The 22,784-nt window shown below is 37.0% G+C and overlaps 1 protein-coding gene across 1 annotated transcript in view; it reads left to right on the top strand.

Annotated features, from left to right (window-relative positions):
* Positions 1–22,686, top strand: part of SPATA9 (spermatogenesis associated 9) — a 34,691-nt gene extending 12,005 nt beyond the window's left edge. The window contains 3 exon segments of the mRNA XM_068535654.1: positions 6,194–6,421; positions 17,185–17,280; positions 22,355–22,686. Coding sequence (XP_068391755.1) covers positions 6,194–6,421; positions 17,185–17,280; positions 22,355–22,651 — 621 coding nt within the window. The 3' untranslated portion in view covers positions 22,652–22,686.
* Positions 22,687–22,784: the final 98 nt, after the last annotated feature.

Here is a 22,784-nt window from a genome sequence, read left to right as displayed (position 1 = left end):
GGCTCTGGAAAAAAGAAAAGTAATGGGGAAAGCAGGATATATACTCAAAGAATGGAGCTCAAATAGAGAAATATGGAGCAGGATTCTTGAATCAATCTGATTAAATGATGCTGAATTTCTTTTGGTAAATGGTCTTTAAGTATCTTTGTTTATCCCTGAGGTGTTGGTGGTGGTTGGGAGTTGGACTTTCTTTTCTGACATTTGCTGATATGCTTAGATGATGAGCGTATGACAAAAAATATCATCTGAATTTGTAGACTTTGCCACTGATTCCAGGATGCTTAGGCCAAGGGTCAAAAAATTAAAAAGGGAAAAGAAGGAAATGAGGACTTCTTAATTTCAGTTCAACATTTAGATTTACACATATGGTTTGGTAGGAAAATACATGGCATAGATAGTAGACAAAAAGGAAAAGCTGGTACCTCAGAGGGGAAAACCTTTTATTTAAAAATTTTCTGTTAGAGCTAATTTAAAAAATAACTCACTGAAAGTAAGAGTGAATTGGAACCATCATCATAAACTGGTGACTGTTTTTTTTAAAAAGAAGAACGTCTCCTTCTGCATCTTAAGGAATGTAAGTAGCTCTTCCGTGCTGTCACCTTTGTATTCCCAGAGCCACGAAGAACCATTGACCATGCACCCCCGTGCCCAGATTTGGTTTCTAATATACTGTTCTTCTTAAAAGCAATAATGGTCTTTTTGGGAACAAATTGATTTCATGTTTTGGGGCAGGGAAAATAAAAGGGGTCAGAAACATACTTTGTTGTTAGAAATAATTCTTTCAGTTATGTAGGAAAGTATCAAAAAAGGAAGGCATTTTAAAAGGGAAGTGCAGTCATATTGTAACCATTTAAGCATTAAAGGGAAACAAAGATGATATTAATTAGGAACAAGTTGAGTCTGTTGGAAAAAGCCGTAAACTCAGGAGGAGACTAAAATGAGAAAGATAACACAAAATGCACTAAAGCATTATTATAATGCACTCGAATTTTTAAAAATATTGTCTATAATAAATGCTGTATTTTGGTGAACACAGATTATATGAACCTTACAGGAGAGTTTTGATTAATAGATTATTTATTACAAATAAGCTTATTTTTCTACAGAGATAAAAATTTAGAATTTGTAAAAGAGAGGAAAGTTGAATGGATCAATCTAGTATAATGTTTGGGGGAATGCATCAAGACTGGTTAATAGAAATACATGTGTAAAGTCAGTGAATCCAGGCCAACATGTACAGATCACTAAGATTTTGTAAAGGAACTCACAAAATAAGGAGAGGGAAACTACAGAATGTTGTTTTGCAACTGAAGAAATGAAGGGTCCCTAAAACACTGAATGAATGACCACATAGACAAGGTTTCACTAAAGGTGGAACTGCACATATCCAACTCCTGTTTGCCCTGGCAATATGGTCCTCACCTTCTGGTTACAAATTATAATGAGAGAAAACACAGTACTGTCGGCCCTTGGTATCCAGGGATTCAAGCAACCTCTGATTGAAAATATTCGGGGGAAAAAAAAAATTCCAGAAAGTTCCAAACAGCAAAACTTAAGTTTGTTGATTTACATAGCACTTACATTGTATGAGGGTTTATAAGTAATCTAGAGATGATTTAAAGTATAAAGGAGGATGTGCATAGGCTATACGCAAATACTATGCCATTTTATGTAAAGAACTTAAGCATCCACGATTTTGGTATCCTCAGGGGTTCTGGAACTAACTAATCCACATGGGATGCCTAGGGACAACTGTAAATTGTAATCAGAGGTAAAACCAAACTTATTCCAGCTGCTCCACCTTGAGGAGGAGTTGGGAGGAAGAGTCAGTGCAGCAAAGCATAACGTCACAAGAGAAATTGAATCTGTGCAGGAACTTTGGTTACTGCAGACAATGTGGTTTCTCTTCAAGGTGTGCATGCAGCCAGCTTAGATAATATCAAGTGATTGCACCTGTGTGTTCTTTTCACTTGTTCTACCTACCATATAACTGCTTGTAAGAATTGCTGTGCTCTAAAGTGGCTTGGAATTACAGCAACTGTAGCAGCCCACAACTTAGCCCATCCTCTACTGTTCTACTGACGAGGAGGGTTGAGACCACAGGTGGGCTAATGGGACTTTTTTGCTAAAGTTAATAGATTAAGCCACAGTAGGACACCAGGTGTTGCAGAAATACATCTTCATTGACAGGCTAGAACAGCTTTTGGTTATCTCCAATGACAAATGCTGAAGAGTAAGAGAAGTACTGAATTTTGATGACAAAAACAGCACTAATAAAATTATGACTTCAGGATAGAAGTTGAGGCATTTAAAATAAATATACAGTATGTTAGCTCTTAAACAAATATATGATGCTTATTGTAGACCAAAAAATCCAAAAGATGTTTTGCACTTATATATTTGTACTCAATAATTAAATGAGATTCAAAGTTGCTTCTTTGTGTTATTAACCAACTCTTTCCCCCAAATTATATACTGAAAAGCCAGAATAGCTCATAAAATTACTTAAATGAATAATGGAAATTATACTTGTCTGTTGCCTGGAATGCAGTCTAACCTGTGCTAGAACAGAGAAAGAACTACATGTCCTGTGTTTTAGAAATGCCAGAAATATTTTCTGTCAGAATGCTCATAGAAGATTTGAAGTTTTCAGAACTAAAAGTTTGTAAGCTTGTGGATTAGTATATAAGGTTTTTGTTTCATTTTTCTTTAAACTGTACAATGCATTGTGTATGTATGCTATATTTTAACATTAAAAAATTTAAAGTAAATTGTACATTATGATTATGTATATATGCTATATTTTATATACAAGGATGTCCACTCTCACCACTTTTATTCAAAAGTAGTTTTCAAAAGTAGTTTTGGAAGTCCTAGCCACAGCTACCAGAGAAGGAAAAAAAAATCAAAGGAATCCAAATTGGAAAGGAAGAACTAAAACTGTCACTGTTTGCAGATGACATGATACTGTATATAGAAAATCCTAAAGACACCACCAGAAAACTACTAGAGCTCATCAATAAATTTGGTAAAGTTTCAGGATACAAAAGTAATATTTAAAAATCTGTTGCATTTCTGTACACTAACAACAGACTATCAGAAAGAGAAGTTAAGGAAATAATCCCATTTATCATTGCATCAAAAAGAATGAAAAAAAAAAAAAGAATAAAATACCTAGGAATAAACCTACCTGTGGAGGTAAAAGACCTGTACTTGGAAAAGTATAAGACACTAATGAAAGAAATTGAAGACACAAAAACAGATGGAAAAATATACCATATTCTTGGATTGGAAGAATTAATATTGTTAAAATGACCATACCACCCAAGGCAATCTACAGATTCAGTGAAATCCATATCAAAATATCAATGGCATTTTTCACAGAACTAGAACAAATAATTTTAAAATTTATATGGAAACACAGAAGACCCCAAATAGCCAAAGCAATCTTGAGAAAGAAGAACAAACTGGAGAAATCAGGCTCCTGGACTTCAGATTATACTACAAAGCTATACTAATCAAAACAGTATGGTACTGGCACAAAAACAGACACATCGATCAATGGAATGGAATAGAGAGCCCAGACATAAACCCACACACTTATGGTTAATTAATCTATGACAAAGGAGGCAAGAATATACAATGGAGAAAAGACAGTCTCTTCAATAAGCTGTGCTGGGAAAACTGGACAGCTACTTGTAAAAGAATTAAATTAGAATGTTCTCTAGCACCACATACAAAAATAAACTCAGAATGGATTAAAGACCTAAATGTAAGACTGGATACTATAAAACTCCTGGAGGAAAACATAGGAAAAACACTCTTTGACATAAATAGCAGCAATATTTTTTTTTTTTGATCCATCTCCTAAAGCAAAGGAAACAAAAGCAAAAATAAACAAATGGGACCTAATTAAACTTAAAATCTTTTGCACAGCAAAGGAAACCATTGACTAAACAAAAAGACCACCTACTGAATGGGAGAAGATATTTGCAAATGATATGACTGGTAAGGGGTAATGTCCAACATATATAAACAGCTCATACAACTCAACATTTAAAAATCTAACAACCTGATTAAAAAATTGGCAGAAGAACTGAAAAGACATTTTTCTAAAGAGGAAATGCAGATTGCCAACAGGCACATGAATAGATGCTCAACGTTGCTAATCATCAGGGAAATGCAAATCAAAACCACAATGGGATATCTCCTCACACCTGTCAGAATGGCTGTCATCAAAAAGAACACAAATAAATGTTGGTGAGGATGTGGAGAAAAAGGAACCCTCCTACACTGTTGCTGGGAATGTAAATTGGTGTAGCCACTATGGAAAACAGTATGGAGATTTCTCAAAAAACTAAAAATAGAACTGTCATATGACCCAGCAATTAGACTCCTGGGTATATATCCAAAAAATCAAAAACACTAATTCGAAAAGATACATGCACCCCAATGTTCATAGCAACATTATTTACAATTGCCAAGGTATGGAAGCAACCTAAGTGTCCATCAACAGATGAATGGATAAAGAAGATGTGGTGTATATATACAATGGAATATTAGCCATAAAAAAGAATGAAATTTTGCAGTTTGCAGCAAAATGGATGGACTTGGAGGGCATTAAAGTGAAATACGTCAGACAGAGAAAGACAAATACTGTATGTTATCACTTATATGTGGAATCTAAAAAATACAACAAACTAGTGAATAAAACAAAAAAGAAGCAGACTCACAGATATAGAGAACGAACTAGTGGTTACCAGTGGGGAGAGGGAAGGGGGGGAACAACATAAGGTTAGGGGATTGGAAAAAAGGGGTTATTATGGGATTATATGAAATCATGTATGTTAAACTTTTGAAAATTGTAAAGCACTGTAGAATTTAAAGAACTTTTCATTCAATTAAAAAAACCCAGATATCTCAAGTTGATGAATTTAGCACTTTTCTGTATATGGAAAGATGCAAGAGTCTGGGATCATTAAAATCATTCCTTTGATATGCACCTTAACTAATAAAAAACTTTTAAAGTAAATTGTACATTATGTATTATATATATATGCTATATTTTATCATTTAAAAATTTTAAAGTAAGCTGGGAAAATATTTGTAACAGTTTTGAATAAGAATTATTATTTGAACAATTCAAACACTGAATGATATTTGAATACGAATTGTTTACTTTTGGGACTTCCCTGGTGGTGCAGTGGTTAAGACTCTGCGCTCCCAATGCAGGGGCCCGGGGTTTGATCCCTGGTCAGGGAACTAGATCCCACATTCATGCTGCAACTAAGAGTTCACATGCCACAACTAAGGAGCCTATGTGCCGCAACTAAGGAGCTGGAGAGCTGCAACTAAGGAGCCTGTGAGCCACAACTAAGGAGCCTGCCTGCACAACTAAGATCCAGTGCAACCAAATAAATAAATACATATTAAAAAAAAAGATTGTTTACTTTTTTTTTTAAACATCTTTATTGGAGTATAATTGCTTTACAATGGTGTGTTAGTTTCTGCTTTATAACAAAGTGAATCAGTTATACATATACATATGTTCCCAAGATTGTTTACTTTTGAAAGAGCTCTTTTTTAAAAACTCAATGCAAAAAAACAGATAAATCCAGAGAGAAAAATGAAAAATTTATATTTTTAGGCTACTAACTTAATTCTGGATATTTATCCTAAGGAAAAAATCACATATTCATATAAAGATTTAAATACCTGGGGTGGGACCAATGAGTTGTAAGGAGGGTGGGAGATAATTATTGGACACTTAGTATCAGGCACAGTGTACAGTTATGTGGTACTTGTCTCTGCCTGAAGTAGATTTTAATAATGCACTGGAAACAAATGGGTGGTTGCTGGTAGGGTGAGGGGGGATGGAGGGAGGGAGCAGTGTGAGCGAAACAGGTGAAGGGGATTAAGAGGTACAAATCTCCAGTTCTATAATAAGTAATGGGAATACAATATACAGCATAAGGAAGATGATCAATAATATTGTAATAACTTTGTATGGGGACAGATGGTTACTAGACTTGTGGTATTCATTTCATACTGTTTGCAAATGTCAAATTATATAGTATACCTGAGACTAACAATATTGTACATCAACTATATTTTAAATTAAAAAAATTTTTAATAAATAAATACTGCACTGGAGAATCACACATCAGTCACTTTTCAAAGGCTTATTTTCCAGAAAAGAGAACCCGTGCAAAAAACATCCAAAATCAGAATGGCTGTCGCTTTAGCCAAGATCAACCGAGGAACATTAATTCGAGGATTGAACAGCATATCCAGATCCTCCAAATCAGTTGCCAAACTTCTGCAGCCTCAGCTTGCTTGCAGACTTTTAGAGTTAAGGGACATATCTCATCGTCTGCTCAAGGAAGTTAATACACCAAAGCAACCCCTATAAAACCTGCAGGTAAATAAATACTGCATTTGCACAGGCTATGGATCTTTTTTTAGGAAGTATTTTGAAATTGTAAGATTTGGAAAATGAAAATGTAGCACATTTGGTTGTCCGAGATGTAAAACAAGAATAGTTGGATAAGAGAAATAAATAGATGGGCCTTTTTTCAGTATAGTATATTCTCTCGTTTAAATAAATGTGAAAAAGGAAGTAATGCAGACTTTTTTCTCCCTTGTTATTTGATTGAACTAAATGAAACTATCAATTTCAAATGGTTCAACCTAAATATAAGCATGCAAATTACCACTTATGTCAAATCTGAAAGAAATTCTACAACAAGCCTTAAAAATGATGTGCTTTGTGTCCTTTTCCCCATAACCTTGTTATGTTTCCAAGATAATCTTTGACATAACATATTGAGTATATTTAGCTATAAACTCATTTCGATAGACCTGTCAGTGTCCAGGTCTGTTTCAAATACGTGTTCTATGTTGTTTTATTGAGGCCCTATTATATTTTGTCAAAGTTTTTCAGGACCAGTTTCTTTTTTTCTGAACTTTATGGCACAGAACTCTGGGTTTTTCAATCTGGGCATTACTCAAAGCATCCCTTTGTTGAAGGGAGAGTTAAGCCAGAAAGGAGATGTATTAGTTCTTGTACTCAATCCAGAGTTGAGAAGGTTTCAGGCATAGCTGGATGTAGGTACTCAAATGATACCTTCAGGATCCTGTTTCTCTCTTTTACTGATCTCTTGGCTCTGCTTTCTCTGTGTTGACTCCATTCATAGACTGACTTTCGCCTCGTGGTCACAAGATGATTTGCAATTGTTCCCAGGCTACATCCTTCCAGGTTCAACTACAGCAGAAAAGAATGAGTCCTTGACCCAGCATTCCTGGCCAAGTCCTGAGGTTCACTCTTAGAGAATGGCTTACCTCTTAACCAGGGAAATGGGGGTGCATTGATTGGCCTAGGACTTGATTACCTGCTTCATTTCTAGAGTAGGGGTTGGAGCCCCATCGAGACAACATGACTTAAGAATGGGGAAAGGATGAATCCTCAAACAAAAATCTGTGTTGTTTTAAGAAGATGAGAAAATAGATGATGGGTGGCTAAAATAAACAAAATATTCAGTATATAGGAATCTCTTTTTAATAAAAGATTTTGACATTTCCAGAAATCATCAGATATTTCAATTATGAATTGCCTGAGACAACATTTATAAAAGGCTCCTTTATAATACCTGATGTTTGAGAAAGTAAAAAATGGTTTCTGTTTGTTAACCATTGGATTTCTGAGCACTATAAGGCTTATTCCTGTATCTTTAGATCATCAAAAAGAAACATAGCTGAACTGTATTATTTTAAATTCCCAATGAAATGTCTTTCTGAATCTAATGTTTTCCCTTGCTGTTTCTTTCCTTGCATTGTTAGACCCATAGTTTTTATAGAGAGTTGATATAAGAAGTATCCTTTGAAGAATATTTCTGTATTTATTATTAAATTATGTTTAAAGACACTGTCCATTATTGTTATTTACAGTCTTTCTTTTTTCTCCTCTTTGCTAAGTTAAAACTGTGAAGGAGCTGAGATTTTACACTATTTATGAGCTAACAAGTTAGCCTGCCAGTTATAGAAATACATAGGCACACACACTGCCAGAAGAGACAAGCAAAAGCAGCAGCCAGAGCAGTATCTTGTGTCAGTTCCCACAGGGCAATGTGGTGACAGCCAGATGTTACCTATGCATGTAGTAAGTTACATTGCAGGAGAGGAACCTTGAAATCAGGAGACTCATCTTTTTATAGGGATCCTGGCACGTCTGCCCAGCATCTGAGAGAGAAGGGGGTGGGGAAGGGAGAGGGGAGAGAGAGAGAGAGAGAGAGAGAGAGAGAGAGAGAGAGAGAGAGAGAGAGAGAGAGAGAGAAACAAATGTTTCTGGAGGGTAAGGAGAAGGTTTTATCTTTAGTGCCCTGTGACATATCTTGGGAAGTACATCTCTAGATCCCTCCAAAGGAATATACTTCCTCTAGCTTACAAAGCTGTTTGCTATTCAACCATATCCTTTGCTCAGAAGGCCCAATCTGCACAGCTGGGGGTCCCCAACCCAGTTAGGAACTGGGCTGCACAGCAGGAGGTGAGCGGCGGGTGAGCAAGCGAAGCCTCATCTGTATTTGCAGCCACTCCGCATCACTCGCATTACCCCCTGAGCTCTGCCTCCTGTCAGATCAGTGGCAGCATTAGATTCTCATAGGAGCGTGAACCCTACTGTGAACGGCGCATGCGAGGGATTTAACTTGCATGCTCCTTATGAGAATCTAATGCCTGATGATCTGAGGTGGAGCTGAGGCGGTGATGCTAGCGCTGGGGAGTGGCTGCAAATAACAGGTTATCATTAGCAGAGAGGTTTGACTGCGCAGAGACCATAATCAATTGCTTGTAGACTCATATCAAACCCTATCAGTGGGGCTTCCCTGGTGGCGCAGTGGTTAAGAATCTGCCTGCCAATGCAGGGGCACAGGTTCGACCCCTGGTCCGGGAAGATCCCACATGCCGCGGAGCAACTAAGCCCGCGAGCCACAACTACGGAAGCCTGTGCACCTAGAGCCTGTGCTCCGCAACAAGAGAAGCCACCACAATGAGAAGCCTGCGCACTGCAACGAAGAGTAGCCCCCGCTCACCACAACTAGAGAAAGCCCGAGCACAGCAATGAAGACCCAACACAGCCAAAAATAAAATAAATTAAACAAACAAACAAAAACCCTATCAGTGAGTGGCAAGTGAAAACAAGCTCAGGGCTCCCACTGATTCTGCATTGTGGTGAGTTGTGTAATTATTTCATTATATATTACAATGTAATAATAATAGAAATAAAGTACACAATAAATGTAATGTGCTTGAATCATCCCGAAACCATCGACCCCCACCCCTGGTCCATGGAAAAATTGTCTTCCATGAAACCAGTCCCTGGTGCCAAAAAGGTTGGGGACTGCTGCTGTATGAGACCAGGAATGAGAGATATCTATGGAGAATTGTCTCACAATACTCATGAAAATTCAGTGGCAGGAAAATAATCTCCCTTTCCAGTGGAATCTGTTTCCTTCTATCCAGTAATGAGAACTAAAAAACACAATGTGCTTGCCTTTTGCCTTGACTGACAGTGAGCTTCCACAGGTGAATTTAGAGCTCATTTGTGATAACTTATTCCAGGAAATGAGATGAAGGAACCAGGTTGAGGGACTAAGTGATTCGTCCAGGGTCCATATACTGTCTCTTTTGACATCAATACAGAATCAACACCTATGAAATATCTTCTCCTTTGCTCTTGTTCTAATTGTCTTAGGAGCTAGCTTTAATTTTTAAAATCTTATCAATAAAATATTTCAAAATTTATAAAAAATAGTTTATCAGAAGTCCCACCCAAATTTAAACTGGTAGTAATATTTTGCCATATTGCCTTTAGATATCTGTTTTATAAAAAGAAATATAATTAACCATGCTCCGATCCCTTCCTTTTTTTTTCTACCAAAGGTAATCATTATCCTGAAGTTGATGTAAGCATTTCCATGCATATTTTATATTTTAACTACATTTGTATGCATCTATCATCCTATGCATATTTAAAATTTATGTAAATGATACAATACTGTACTTACCCTTCTGAAACTTCCTTTTTCACTCAACATTTTTGATATATATAGCTATGGTTCTATGGTTTATTACTTTAACTTCTTTGTGGTATTCCATTATAAGAAAAAATAATCCACAGTTTATCTGTTACTGAACAGATGGACAATTTAGTTTCCAAAATTTTTGTATTACAAACAGTGCTTCACTGAACACTCTTGTAAATGACTCCTCGTCCGTATGTATGAGACATTTCTCCAGGTATATATCTACAAGGGGGATTGCTGGGTCATGAGGGATACACATCTTCAATTTTATTAGCTGTTGTCAAAATGCTTTTTAGAATGGGTACATATTCTTGGGAGCCTTTGTGATTTTTGAATTTGAGGATAATTTCAGTTCTGGAAAACTCTTAGCCATTATTTCTTCAAGTATTGCCTCTTTCTCATTTTATCTAATCTCATCTTCTGGAATGCCTACTAAACATACTTTGGACCTTCTCATTTTATTCTTTATGTCCACTTACCTTCTTCATATTTTCCTTTTCTTTATCTCTTTTTGATACATCCTGAATAACTTCCTCTGACCTGTCTTCCAGTTAACCAGCTCTCTCCAGCTGTATCTAATATGCTCTTTTACTTATTAAATGTATTTTAAATTTCAAACATTATATTATCTCTAGAAATTCTATTTGGTGTTTTCCCCCAAATTTCCACTTCTTTCAAAGTGTCCTTTTATAGGTTTATTTCTTTTTAAAAATCTATTTTAAAAATACTTATTTATGGTCTTTTAAAATATTATTCTTTGAGACTTTGGGGGGATGCTAATCTTTCTGACTATTGTGATCTACATTGTGTCTCCTCATTATTCCTTTGTTTTGTTTTAATTTAAAGTTTTTCTCCAATAAGGATTAAAAAAAAAATAGAGGGGCTTCCCTGGTGGTGCAGTGGTTGAGAATCTGCCTGCCAATGCAGGAGACACGGGTTCGAGCCCTGGTCTGGGAGGATCCCACATGCCGCGGAGCAGCTAGGCCCATGAGCCACAATTACTGAGCCTGCGCGTCTGGAGCCTGTGCTCTGCAACAAGAGAGGCCACGATAGTGAGAGGCCCGCGCACCGCGATGAAGAGTGGCCCCCACTTGCCGCAACTATAGAAAGCCCTTGCACAGAAATGAAGACCCAACACAGCCATAAATAAATAAATAAGTAAATAAATAATTTTTTAAAAATGCTGGGTGATACCCATGCTTAAAAAAAAAAAAAAAAAATTAGAAATCCCTTCTGGCCTTGGTGGTAGAACTGTTCTTCTAGAGGATTTTGCTTGTGCTCTGGAGGTATCAGTCCCTGGTGGAGACCAGCTTCCTCACCTTCTTTTTGGACTGGTGGGTGCAGTTTTTCTAGTCCCCCTTTCACTGAGATTGCAGCTCTGCAAAGGCCTGATCGTCACCTCATGCGCATCCAAGTCTCATCTCCAGGATCTTTATTAAAACTCAAGCCCCCAGCCATTATTTCAGGATCCAGTAGCAACCCCAGAGTTCCTGGGACATAATCTCACACACTTACTGCTTGGCTTTTAGTTCCCTCTTCTTTCCTGGCATAGGAGGACTTCTTCCTTCCTTCTTCTCCCCTCCCTCCCTTCCTTCTTTCTTTCCTTCCTTCCTTCTTTCCACTTTTTGTAAACTCAGTCTTGTATTAAATTTTTGGAGTTTGATTTTATATAGAATTTCTAGATTTTTTTGTGTGAGAGGTTCCCCACTAGCTAGTCTGCCACGTTACTGGAACTAGATGTCCTTCAGCTTTACTTCTTAATATCTTTTACAAGTTATAAGACGGTTAAATTTCTTTTTGGAAGTAAATGAGGTGTAATTCTACTTTTTCATTCACTTGGTAAACATTATTTTTATTGAAAACCTGACATATAAAATCAAGAGTTTAGGTACTAGGGATTCATAGATGTCCCATGGACTATAAGGATGATAGGCAAGTCAGCAATGTCAGTAGAGTGTACTGAGTGCATGATTAAAGTGTGCAAAGTGTACTATGGAAGCATCAACAAGGAGCGTATAATTCCTAAGAGTGTAATCAGTGTAGGCTTTCTAGAAGATAATACTGGATCTGAGACTTGAAGGAAGGGAAATTAGCCCAGTGAAGAAGTAGGAGAATCATTCAAGGAAGCGAACAGTGTATATTAAGAAGCTGAGGCAAGAGAGAGCATGACTTATGTAGGAAATGTAAGTAGTTCCATATGGCTGAAGTGCGATAAGTGGGAACAGTCCCAAGTCAGAACTTCTGGGGTCCTTGAGGGTTAGGAGTGAGGAAGAAGCTTTTCTTGGGTAATATGTATTAGCTAGGGTGGAGATTCAGGATTGCCACCGAAAGGAACCTAAGTTGTAGCAAGGAAGAAAACAACATAGCTCAAATGTGAAAGTCTCAGTGAGGAAAGAAATAGAAGTATGAATAGTGAAGATAATGGCCTGGAGAATTAAAAGAACAACAGAGTAATATATGAGGTGTGGTGGAGGTCAGTGAATTGGTCTGTGAATGGAATGTATCCATGGTGCCAGAGTGTGCTGAGAGGTAAGTGGCATAGCACAGAGTTCAGCTTACCTGGAGTAGATTCCAGCATGAATTACTTCAAGAATTGTCAGGTTGGGGCTTCCCTGGTGGCGCAGTGGTTGAGAATCTGCCTGCCAGTGCAGGGGACACGGGTTCATTCCCTGGTCCTGGAAGATCCCACATGCCGCGGAGCAGCTAAGCCCCTGCGTCACAACTACTGAGCCTGCATGCCACAACTACTGAAGCCTGCGCACCTAGAGTCTGTGCTCTGCAACAAGAGAAGCCACTGTGGTGAGAAGCCTGCGCACCGCAACGAAGAGTAGCCCCCGCTCACTGCAACTAGAGAAAGCCCGTGCACAGCAACAAAGACCCAGCACAGCCTAAAATAAATAAATAAAATTTAAAAATTAAAAAAAAAAAAAAGAATTGTCAGGCTGCCTGTGTCAAGATGGAACTTTGTGGTGTGTAGACATATAAGAAGTGAAATATGGAATTACTGTGCCAGGGGATATGCTTTGTGGATGCATGGAGGGCATCACTTTAGAAAGGTAAGCGGCCTAGTTAACCTATCAGATGGTAAGTGTCAAAGATCCTCTTCATGTGCTCTGTCTCATCACTGATCTGAGGATGATGAATGATGGAAAGATGCATTTCTACCTTAAGTGGTTCTACCAAAACTCTGCTGGCTATCATGTAGCTTGGAATGCCAGTCAGGCAGATTACTTCCCTCAAGAACTCGAAATAGAGGAGCGTTGTCATTAGGACACTGCCTATAACTAGGTAGTGTTTCAGCTTTTTGGTGTGGTCTGAGATGAAGCATATAGTGATGGTCTCGTCAAGATAATTAAGAGTATAGACGCTGTCACAGGAGCTCTCTTGACAATCTATCCAGGCCTTTTTGGTTGCATGTTCAGCTGTAGAGTGTGTACTGTGTATCTTAGCATATTTAATGATATTGTGCCAAATATGAACTACCCAAAGACCCAGCCAATATAAGTGGCCTGAAGAGATTCCAGTGGCTTGTGACACGAGCACAGAGAGTTGGGGTCAGGGCTGTCCAACTGGCCATCTTGTTAAAAGAGACTTCCTTTGCACCTGGCTCTATGGGTGCTGAGTCAGGTTGCTCCTCAAACCTTTCCCCATTCTGCAGGGCTGAGATTATAGTGGTATACCTGCTCCTTCTACAAGGGGCCTTAGAAATGGAAAACTGAGAAGTTCCTGGTGATTTTTAATATCCCCAGCAGCAGTACTTACAGAATGCTGCATCTGCTTAGCCTTGTAAGCTGCCTGGCTGAGTGAAGCTTGCAGCTTAGGCTTCAGTGACCTACATAATTGGTTTGAATGCTGACTTCAGCCAAGACACGTCAGCTCCCAGACATAGTTGTTGACTTTGGCAGCCCAACGCAGGGCCACAGGACCAGGAGCTCTTTCTGTGATAGAATCTTCCTTATAGTGGCATTAGGGATGTCTATTTCTACTTTGTACAGACTCTGTGGAGTGGCATAGGCAAGAGATGGGCAAAGTAAAGAAAACTCTTAGCCTCAAAAGTGCGTGTGCCATAAGTGGATCCCAGTGAACTTGTGCTGCCTTTTTCAGGATGAAGGTCAGAGGCTTATTATCTAAGTAAAGTTTCTTCCTCACCCCCACCCTCCAAGGTAGACTCCAGTTTGGGGTTTAAACTGTAAACCTCACAAATATCAGGAACTTCTGTAGCTCCTTGATGGGCTTGCCATGAGGCTATCTTGGGTGGTATAGTTCAAGACCTGGGAAAAAAGGACAATTTCTAGAAAGTATAAGTCTTGGAATCTTGAAGACATACTTTTGCAGGTTGGCCAAGAGGTTGGGACATCTGAGCTTTTATAGGACCACCTGATTAAGAGCTCATTCAAGAACAATGCTCCACAGGATGTTAATACTGGGATAAATAAAGTCAGATAGCTTTCTTTTCTGTGGACTGCTAGGAGTCTTTCCTGTCTTTACAAGTATTGTGGGTTGCTAAGCAAAGACATGATCATGTAGCTTTCCCAAACCTATAGGAAACACTATTTTCTGAACCTATAAAAGCAGTCAGTGCTTCTTCCAACACTTATTTGTGAATCACTGTTAGAGTTTTTTCCCCTATAACTCCCTTGATATCTCTCATCAAGATGGTTTTGGACAACATAAATTAAGTTGGACCTGGTAATTCTCCAACCTGCAGGTTATCTGTAAGTGGGTCTCTATTTTCTAAACAGCTTATAGTTTGCTTTTTTGTGATTTATCTCATTATTAGTGAAAATAAGATGAATATAGATATTTTTTATGAGACAAGGCAGTCAGAATTATGTGGGAGAAGTGAAACATGAAATAATGTGGGAGAAATTTAGTTAAAGATTGAAATATCCATGTATCTTATATGTTAATATTACCAAATTCAAAAAGGAAATATATGGGTAGAGTATTGATATCAAGATACTTTTAACTTAAAATGCAAATAAAATTCATGTAACAATGAGGTTAAGATAAAAATTTTTGAAATAGGCCAAGACAATCTAGACAAAGTCTTCCATTTTCCAAATTTCTCCTGTTTATCTCAGTTTTTACCATACACTGTTCCTGCTCATAGCAAACCAAAATGAAACAGTGTGGTTTATAATATGAAAAACATGTATTGCAAGTGAGTCATAAAATGGAAAAATGGCTACTTAGCCAGTAGCCACATAAATTTTGGAGGAAATGTATTTTCTACAGGGCTGATTTATTACAGGAATAGCAAGTATTTATTAAAAGCATTAAAATGGTGAAACAGTGAACCTTAGGCAATATACAGATTCGTCGTTGAGAAGCATAACATATATAAAATACATATTTATTTTGAAACTAATCAATTTTAATTACTTTTAGGTGAAGGACAAAAATCTGAAAAAGAAAGATGCAGGGAAACAGAAACAGAGAGTAATTTTCCCTGCATGCAGACACCACTTTTGTTTTTATTGTATGTGGCCTACCAATTATTGACTATGGACCTTCCACTTAAACATTCATATATTCACAAACTCATGAACCTTTTACTCTACCAGGAGGCATTCTGTTGGAGTATATCTGATTTCCTTCCTAACCTCTGCGCCGTACTTATATGTTTGTCTCCTTATAGCCCAATAGTGGGATTCAATGTCATGCTATCATTTTGATTCTTTCAGCAAGAGGGAAAGAGCAGCAGCTGCTTCATTTCATGGAAACTCTTTCCAGAAGCCAGGAACTCTGGGAAATTTTCCAGACTGACTTATGGAGAGAGTGGGCTAAAACTGCCCCCACCTATGCCTATGTGTAGGAGTTGGTATGGCCTAAAAGGTAGGGAATAAAAAGGGAAACTCCCCTTCCCCCTCCCTCCTTACCCCACCATCTCTTAGCTACTAGGCTAGATAGTATTCTTGGCTTTGGCATTCCATAAATCACTTGAGAGAAGAAGGGAAATTGTGATGGGCAGTTTTGTTCTTCATCAGTAGTGACAGCAGTAAGCAAAAACTGAGTATAGTACAACAACAAGCACTTAGAACAGGACCTGGTACACAGTGCCATGTAAATGTCTGTTCAATAAAATATTATCACATGTTCTTCAGAAGCACCTTTTAAAAGGCTGCAATGTACAATTGGGTGGATATAGCATAATTTACCGAGCCATTCTGCTATCATTGTTTCAGTTTTTCAATGTTATAAATAACTTTTTAATGAACACATACATACTCTTCTTTCTAATTGGTGTGCATTTTTACTGTGCATTTACATGATTTTAGGATACAGCCTGTACCTTTTGGGAGTTACTGAAGCCTCTGAGTGGCTTGGCTTTTACTTCAGAGGAGCACGGCTAACTGCCACTTCACTGCTGAATGGGAAGGGAATGTTTTTCCTAATGTCATCATTTCATATCCTTATAGCTCAAGGCAACAGAGGTAGCCTGTAAGAGAGTATAGTTCCCTTAATCTGAATACATTATACTGGTCCCTTAAACTGAATATATTATACTGTTATGTTGAGGCAGGGACACCTTCTAGAAGGTAGAAACATCTGAGAGACAAATTCTTTATTGGTGTAAACGTCTACATTTCAAAAAGCATGCTGAATATGAGCACAGAGTATTTCCTGAAGCTTAATGATCATCTAAGGTTAATGCCTGGCCTTCAGCAGTCTCATGATTAAAATTTCCAAGCAGGTCATTAATCTCCAGGAAATGCTTGGTATTTTGATTGCTGTTTGCTTAATTGAAGAGGTGAAGAATTTAGTAAAGGATGACTACATTAACTTGGACAAAGACTGCTTTTCTAACAGGCAGAGCGGCACCCCCTAGTGAGCACACTTGGTAAATGTAAGAAAGTTAAAGTAATTCAGATTTTGGAAATGCAAGAATTTTTATAGATTTGTCATAGATTTAAATTAGCAAAAGAAAGCATCTTTTTGTAAAGGAGAAAAACAATATATTTTCAGGATGTGAGAAAACTCAGATCTAAAGTAGATGACTTTATAAATATTTGAATTCTCATTTTACAATAACATTGTAAAATTTAACATTGTAACATTGAAAATTTTTTGTTTTAATAAGAAAACTCTTTCGTTTTTTCAGGTCAGAAAGGGATCTTTCTCTGAAATCATTTCTTTCCCAGCAAAGACTGCTTTAACTAGCATAATGTATGCTTCATATGCAGCACTCATTTATTTGGTAAGTTAAAAAAATTATTAGAATCTAGAAATAAATATACTTATTTTATGTAAAGATGTACTGTATAGTCCATTCATAAACCAAGGTATTTAAATTCTCTTGTTACACAGAATAATTTTACATTAAAAAATTACATTTCTAAGGAGCCAAGTCAATCCACCAAAAACTAAGTTGCTTAAATAACTAAAATTATTTTATTTTTATAAAACGTATTACTATTTGCTCAAAACATTTTGGTTTTGCTTTCATTTAGCTACAGTTGTTTTGTTTCAGCCATTGTGCCATGGTTGGTTAAAGTTCAGTATTCTGTCTTTTGAATTCCAGAAGTGTTCATTAAAAAGCATGACAAAAATATAAAGAATTTTATAAATTATAAGGGTTATTTTCTTTTAATCCACTGCCATTTATACTTATCTTTAATTTTTTTAAAAATGTATAACATACAAAGAGAAAAGTACACACCTTGATGAATTATCAGAAAATTTATTAATCTATGTATCACACAGGTCAAGAAACAAAACATTATACCATCATGTTAGAAGACTCTTTCTTGCCCCTCACAATCACTAACCTTTTTTTTTTAATTAATTAATTTTATTTATTTACTTTTGGCTGTGTTGGGTCTTTGTTGCTGCATGCAGGCTTTCTCTAGTTGCGGTGAGCAGGGGCTACTCTTCGTTGTGGTGTGCAGGCTTCTCATTGTGGTGGCTTCTCTTGTTGTGGAGCACGGGCTCTAGGCACGCAGGCTTCAGTAGTTGCAGCACGCAGGCTCAGTAGTTGTGGCTCACGGGCTCTAGAGTGCAGGCTCAGTAGTTGTGGCGCACGGGCTTAGTTGCTCCATGGCATGTGGGATCTTCCCGGACCAGGGCTCAAACCCATGTCCCCTGCATTGGCAGGCGGATTTTCAACCACTGCACCACCAGGGAAGTCCCACTAACCTCTTCTGTAAAGGCAGTCATTATTTTGACTTCTAATACCATAGTCAGTTTTGTTTGAGTTGTATATAAATGAAATCGTATACTATATGTTCTTTTGTATTTGTCTTGTTTTGCTTAACATTATCATTGTGAGATTTGTTGCCTATAACAGTAGTTTGTTGATTGTCATTGCTGTGTAGTATTCCATTGATTGAATATATAGCTATTTATCCATTCTATTTTTGAATATTTAGGTTATTTACAACTTTGGCTATTGTGAATAAGGTTGCTATGAATATTCTTGTACATGTGTTTTGGTGAAATTGCTGGATTGTAGAATTTGCATATGTTCATCTCTAGTAGATATTGCCAAAGTTTTCCAAAATGGTTTTAACAATTCATCCTGGCAGATTATTAATCCTAGTTGCTCTGTATCATCACTGACACTTGGTATTGTCAATCTTTTCCAGTATAGCTGTACTTGCGGGTATGTAGTACTATCACCTTGTGGTTTTAATTTGCATTTTCTTGATTATTAATGAGATTGAAAACTTTTATACATTAATTGGACATTTGGATATCCTCTTTTGTTAATTTCTGTTAGTCTCTTCTCATTTTCCTACTTGGAGTTGTCCATCGTTTTATTATCAAATTGTACTTTTAACTATATTACTAGAACAAGCCCTTTTTTGGTTGAATATGGGCAGATTTCTTTTATTTTCTGACTAGCCTTTCACTTTCAGCAGTGTCTTTTAAAACAGAAGTTCTTAATTTTAATGTAGTCCAATTTATTAATCTTTACATTAAGTGCTTTTTATGTCTTAATTAGGGAATCTTGACGTACATCCTAGGTCCTGAAACTACTCCCTCTGATATATCCTAGGAACTTTGTTATTTTGCCTTTCACTTTTAGATTACATCTGGAATTGGTATGAGGTAAGGGTAAAATTTTTCCTCCATTGGTATCCAGTTGATCCAACTCAATTTATTGGGTAAGAAAAAACCCTTTTCCTATTGCCCCAGAACACCTCTTTTTTAATAAATCAAATGTTCTTAGATACGTAGGTCTGTTTATATTCTCTCTGTTCTAGTCAGCTGATCTGTTTGTCTTCTTGCACCAATTCAACACTGTATTATTTACAGGAGCTTTACAATAAGTCTTGATAACTGGTAGAATTTCTCTTTCCAATCTATGAACATGGTATATTCCTCTGTTTATTTAGATCTTCTTTAATTTCTCTTAATAATTTTTATGGCTTTTTTGTTAGAGGTCTTTTACATATTTGTTAATATTTTTGATCATATTGAAACACACAATAATAAAGGTTAAACTTTCCCCATAATCCATAGATTCAGTGCAGTCCCAATTAAAATCTGAGCAGGTGTATATGTGTACATTGACTAGTTTATTCTAAAATTTATAGGGAAATGCAAATGGTAAAGAATAGCCAAGACATCCTTGAAAAAAAACGAAGTAAAAGAATTTTTTAAACATATTTACAGTTTCAAAAACTCTGAATTTATCAAATAAAATATGTTGCAAGTCTTTTAAATGTTTGAGAAATGCTCAGTATCTTAAATGTGAATCTCATACAGAATTGATGCAAATACACTGCAGAAAATGGGTGGGATGAAACAGCTATGGTGAAACTAAAACAAACTAGATTAAAACCCAAAATTTCTCTAATTTTTCAAAGGCTTTTGAGATCATCCTACATGATTTGTCATGCTATAAACTTTCTAAGTAGGTAATAGAAACCGTTTTTTGGTGACCTCTGATAATTGGTCATATATGCATCCAAGATGTAGGAAACGTCAGGGCTAGAATTAACGGTTTTGAAGGCAAAAAACATATATGTTGCAAGTTAATGCCCCGTGAGTGGAACCATGCCAAGTGAAAAGAGTAGAAAGTCGACAGAAATGTGAAGAACAGCTTACATTTAAGGTGAGCTAAGAAGAAATCCATGAAGGAGACAAAGGACCAATAATTAGAAAAGTAGGAAGTGTGAATCAGGAGAAACACTGGCAAGGAAATAGAGACTCAGGAAGTTGTGAGTGGTTAAGTGTCACGTACAAGCAGAAAAAGTCAAGTAAAATGAAGATCTGAAAGTGTCCATTAGATCTAGTAGTAAAGATGTTGGAATTAACCATCTTGAGAACTATTTCAGCGGTGTGATGGGATAAGGAAGACAGAAATAAGCAGGAAGAGTGAAGAGGAGATGATAAAATGGAAATCATGAATGTAGGCCCCGGTTTGATGAAAAAAAGAGTGTGTGTAGCAGTCAAGAGGGACACAGAGCCAGAGTGATTTTTAATTTTTAAATTTTAAGATAGAAGATATTTCAGCATGTTACAGGTTGCAGGGGAGGAGCTAGTCAAGAATGAGAGGTTGAAGAAGCAGGGAATAATTGATAGACGAAATGGTAGAGTATAGGTTAAAAGCAAAGATAGAGAGATGCTGACCTTGATCAAGACCCTTCATTTTCTGAGACTTGGACAGAATTGGTTAGAATGGGCACAGATAAAATGTTGTAAGTGAGGGAAGAAGAAATGTATCAAATAGGATAGGGCTTCCCAACCTTTTTTCACAGCATGGCATACATAGAAAATGATCATATTTGTGATAAATGGCTAAAGCTGTTTGCATCTGGAAGTGATGGACCTCAAGGTTTATAGCTCTAGATTTGGGTATACTCAGATACAAGTAACAAAAAATACCTGAGAATACCTTAATCAATACAGACATTTAAATATCTCTCTTAATTAGAAGTCTGGAGTTAGGCAGTTCCCGGGTTTGTACAGTGGATCTACAATGTCATCATGAACCCAGGGCCCTTCCATCTTTCTCTTTGGCTATCCTGTTTGTTGTTTTTGGTCCTTAGGTTTGTTGCCTCATGCTCAAGCCTTACATCCATATCAGTGTCCAAAGCAAGAGGGAGGAGATAGTAGAGGCAAAAGACAGAGTCTTTTTTATATGAAAGGAGGAAAAACTCTTCCAAAAATCCTTCCTATCTTCCTCCACAGCAGACATTTTTTTTAGTTGGCCAGAACAAGGTCACATTGCCATACAGTAACACAGGGAAGTGAAGGAAAGCATCTGGTGTCCGCCCATTCTATAGTGGGAGACAGGCAAGAAAAGAGGAGGCAGGAGGTCAGGAGAAAAGAGGCTGTTCAAGCCAAGGCCCTGGATTCTTCCTCTGTTACCCTCTTCAGAAAAACCTTCTAAGCATTTGTAGCCTATTATGTCACCTGGGAGGCATCTCTTTGGTAAAATAAGCTAGTTTAGGTGTTTTCATATTTTATAGATTTTATTATTCTTGTTGCTTGCCTTAAATACTTGGCATCATCATCTTCATCAGTAAACTTACAGGTTTAACAGACAGCTCTTAGTGATTCTCAATTTTTGAAGTTATTTTTCTCTATGTGCTTTGTTTTGACACACTAAGTACTGAATGGCATTTTTTGAGGGAAAGTGGATCACAAGTTTGCTTATAAATCACTGATCCATTAACTTACTAAATTCTTACCAAAATGTTTATGCCCTTCCAATTGCATACAATTGGTATAAGCAAAGTCTAGGGGAAAAAAAGTAAGAACAAAAACCTACTTTGAGATATTAACATGTTTGAGGACAAATTCCATCTCTCAGAAAATGTTTCAGAAATGTTTCATTTAATTAAATCAGGGAATAAAGATGTAAAACATCTAATGAATTGGGGAAAATATAAAGCATGTCTTTATTAAAGCATACTATGTTTTAATTTTCTTTCTAGATTAAGGTATATTTATAATAAGGAATCAGTCTCCTCATGTTTATCATGTGCCAGTGGTACCTGGAAGAAAGTGCTTAGTTTTTTTTTAAAATATTTATTTATTTGGGTGCGCCAGGTTTTAGTTGCAGCATTCGGGATCTTCGCTGCATGTGGGATCTTTAGTTGCAGCATGCGGGATCTACTTCCTTGACTAGGAATGGAACCTGGGCCCCCTGCATTGGGAGCACAGAGTCTTAACCTCTGGACCACCAGGGAAGTCCCAAACGTGCTTCTTTCTTAGAATATACAGATTAATGACTTTATGTTAAATGTTTTATTGGATTTTTATCTGTAAGTTTAGTAGCTTAAAAAGAAACCTTACTTAACAGTTTTTATTATTATTAGACAGTCTGTGTTAATGCTGTGCTGGAGAAGGTAATGAGAATTTTCCAAGAAGAAGGATCCATAAGGCAAAACAGAGAGGAGAGTGAAAATCTTAGAAAAGCCTTTAAAGCCTTTACTGAGCCTGTGCTTTCTGAGCCTCTGTTTCCTGAAGGTGAAGTCAAAGCAAAACCTTACAGGTCATTACAGGAGAAGCTGGAGAATATTTCAGATCGCCCCAAACTTCCTGCTAATAAGTTGAGTAATAAGATCCAGGTTTTACATTCTGTGTTTGACCAGTCAACTGAAATGAATGAATGAGCAAATCTGAACTTAAATATCACCGAACAGAGCTTAAGAGTTATCTAATGACATTTCATCTGACAAAATTAGGAAACTAGTTTTCATATTCTGACTGCTCTGCTTTGAAAAAAAAAAACAGTCAGGGGGACTA

The sequence above is a fragment of the Eschrichtius robustus genome, chromosome 2, assembly GCF_028021215.1.
Source record: "Eschrichtius robustus isolate mEscRob2 chromosome 2, mEscRob2.pri, whole genome shotgun sequence".
NCBI lineage: Eukaryota > Metazoa > Chordata > Mammalia > Artiodactyla > Eschrichtiidae > Eschrichtius > Eschrichtius robustus.
Note: the sequence above shows the minus strand (reverse complement) of the source record. Positions and strands in the feature narration are given on the sequence as shown.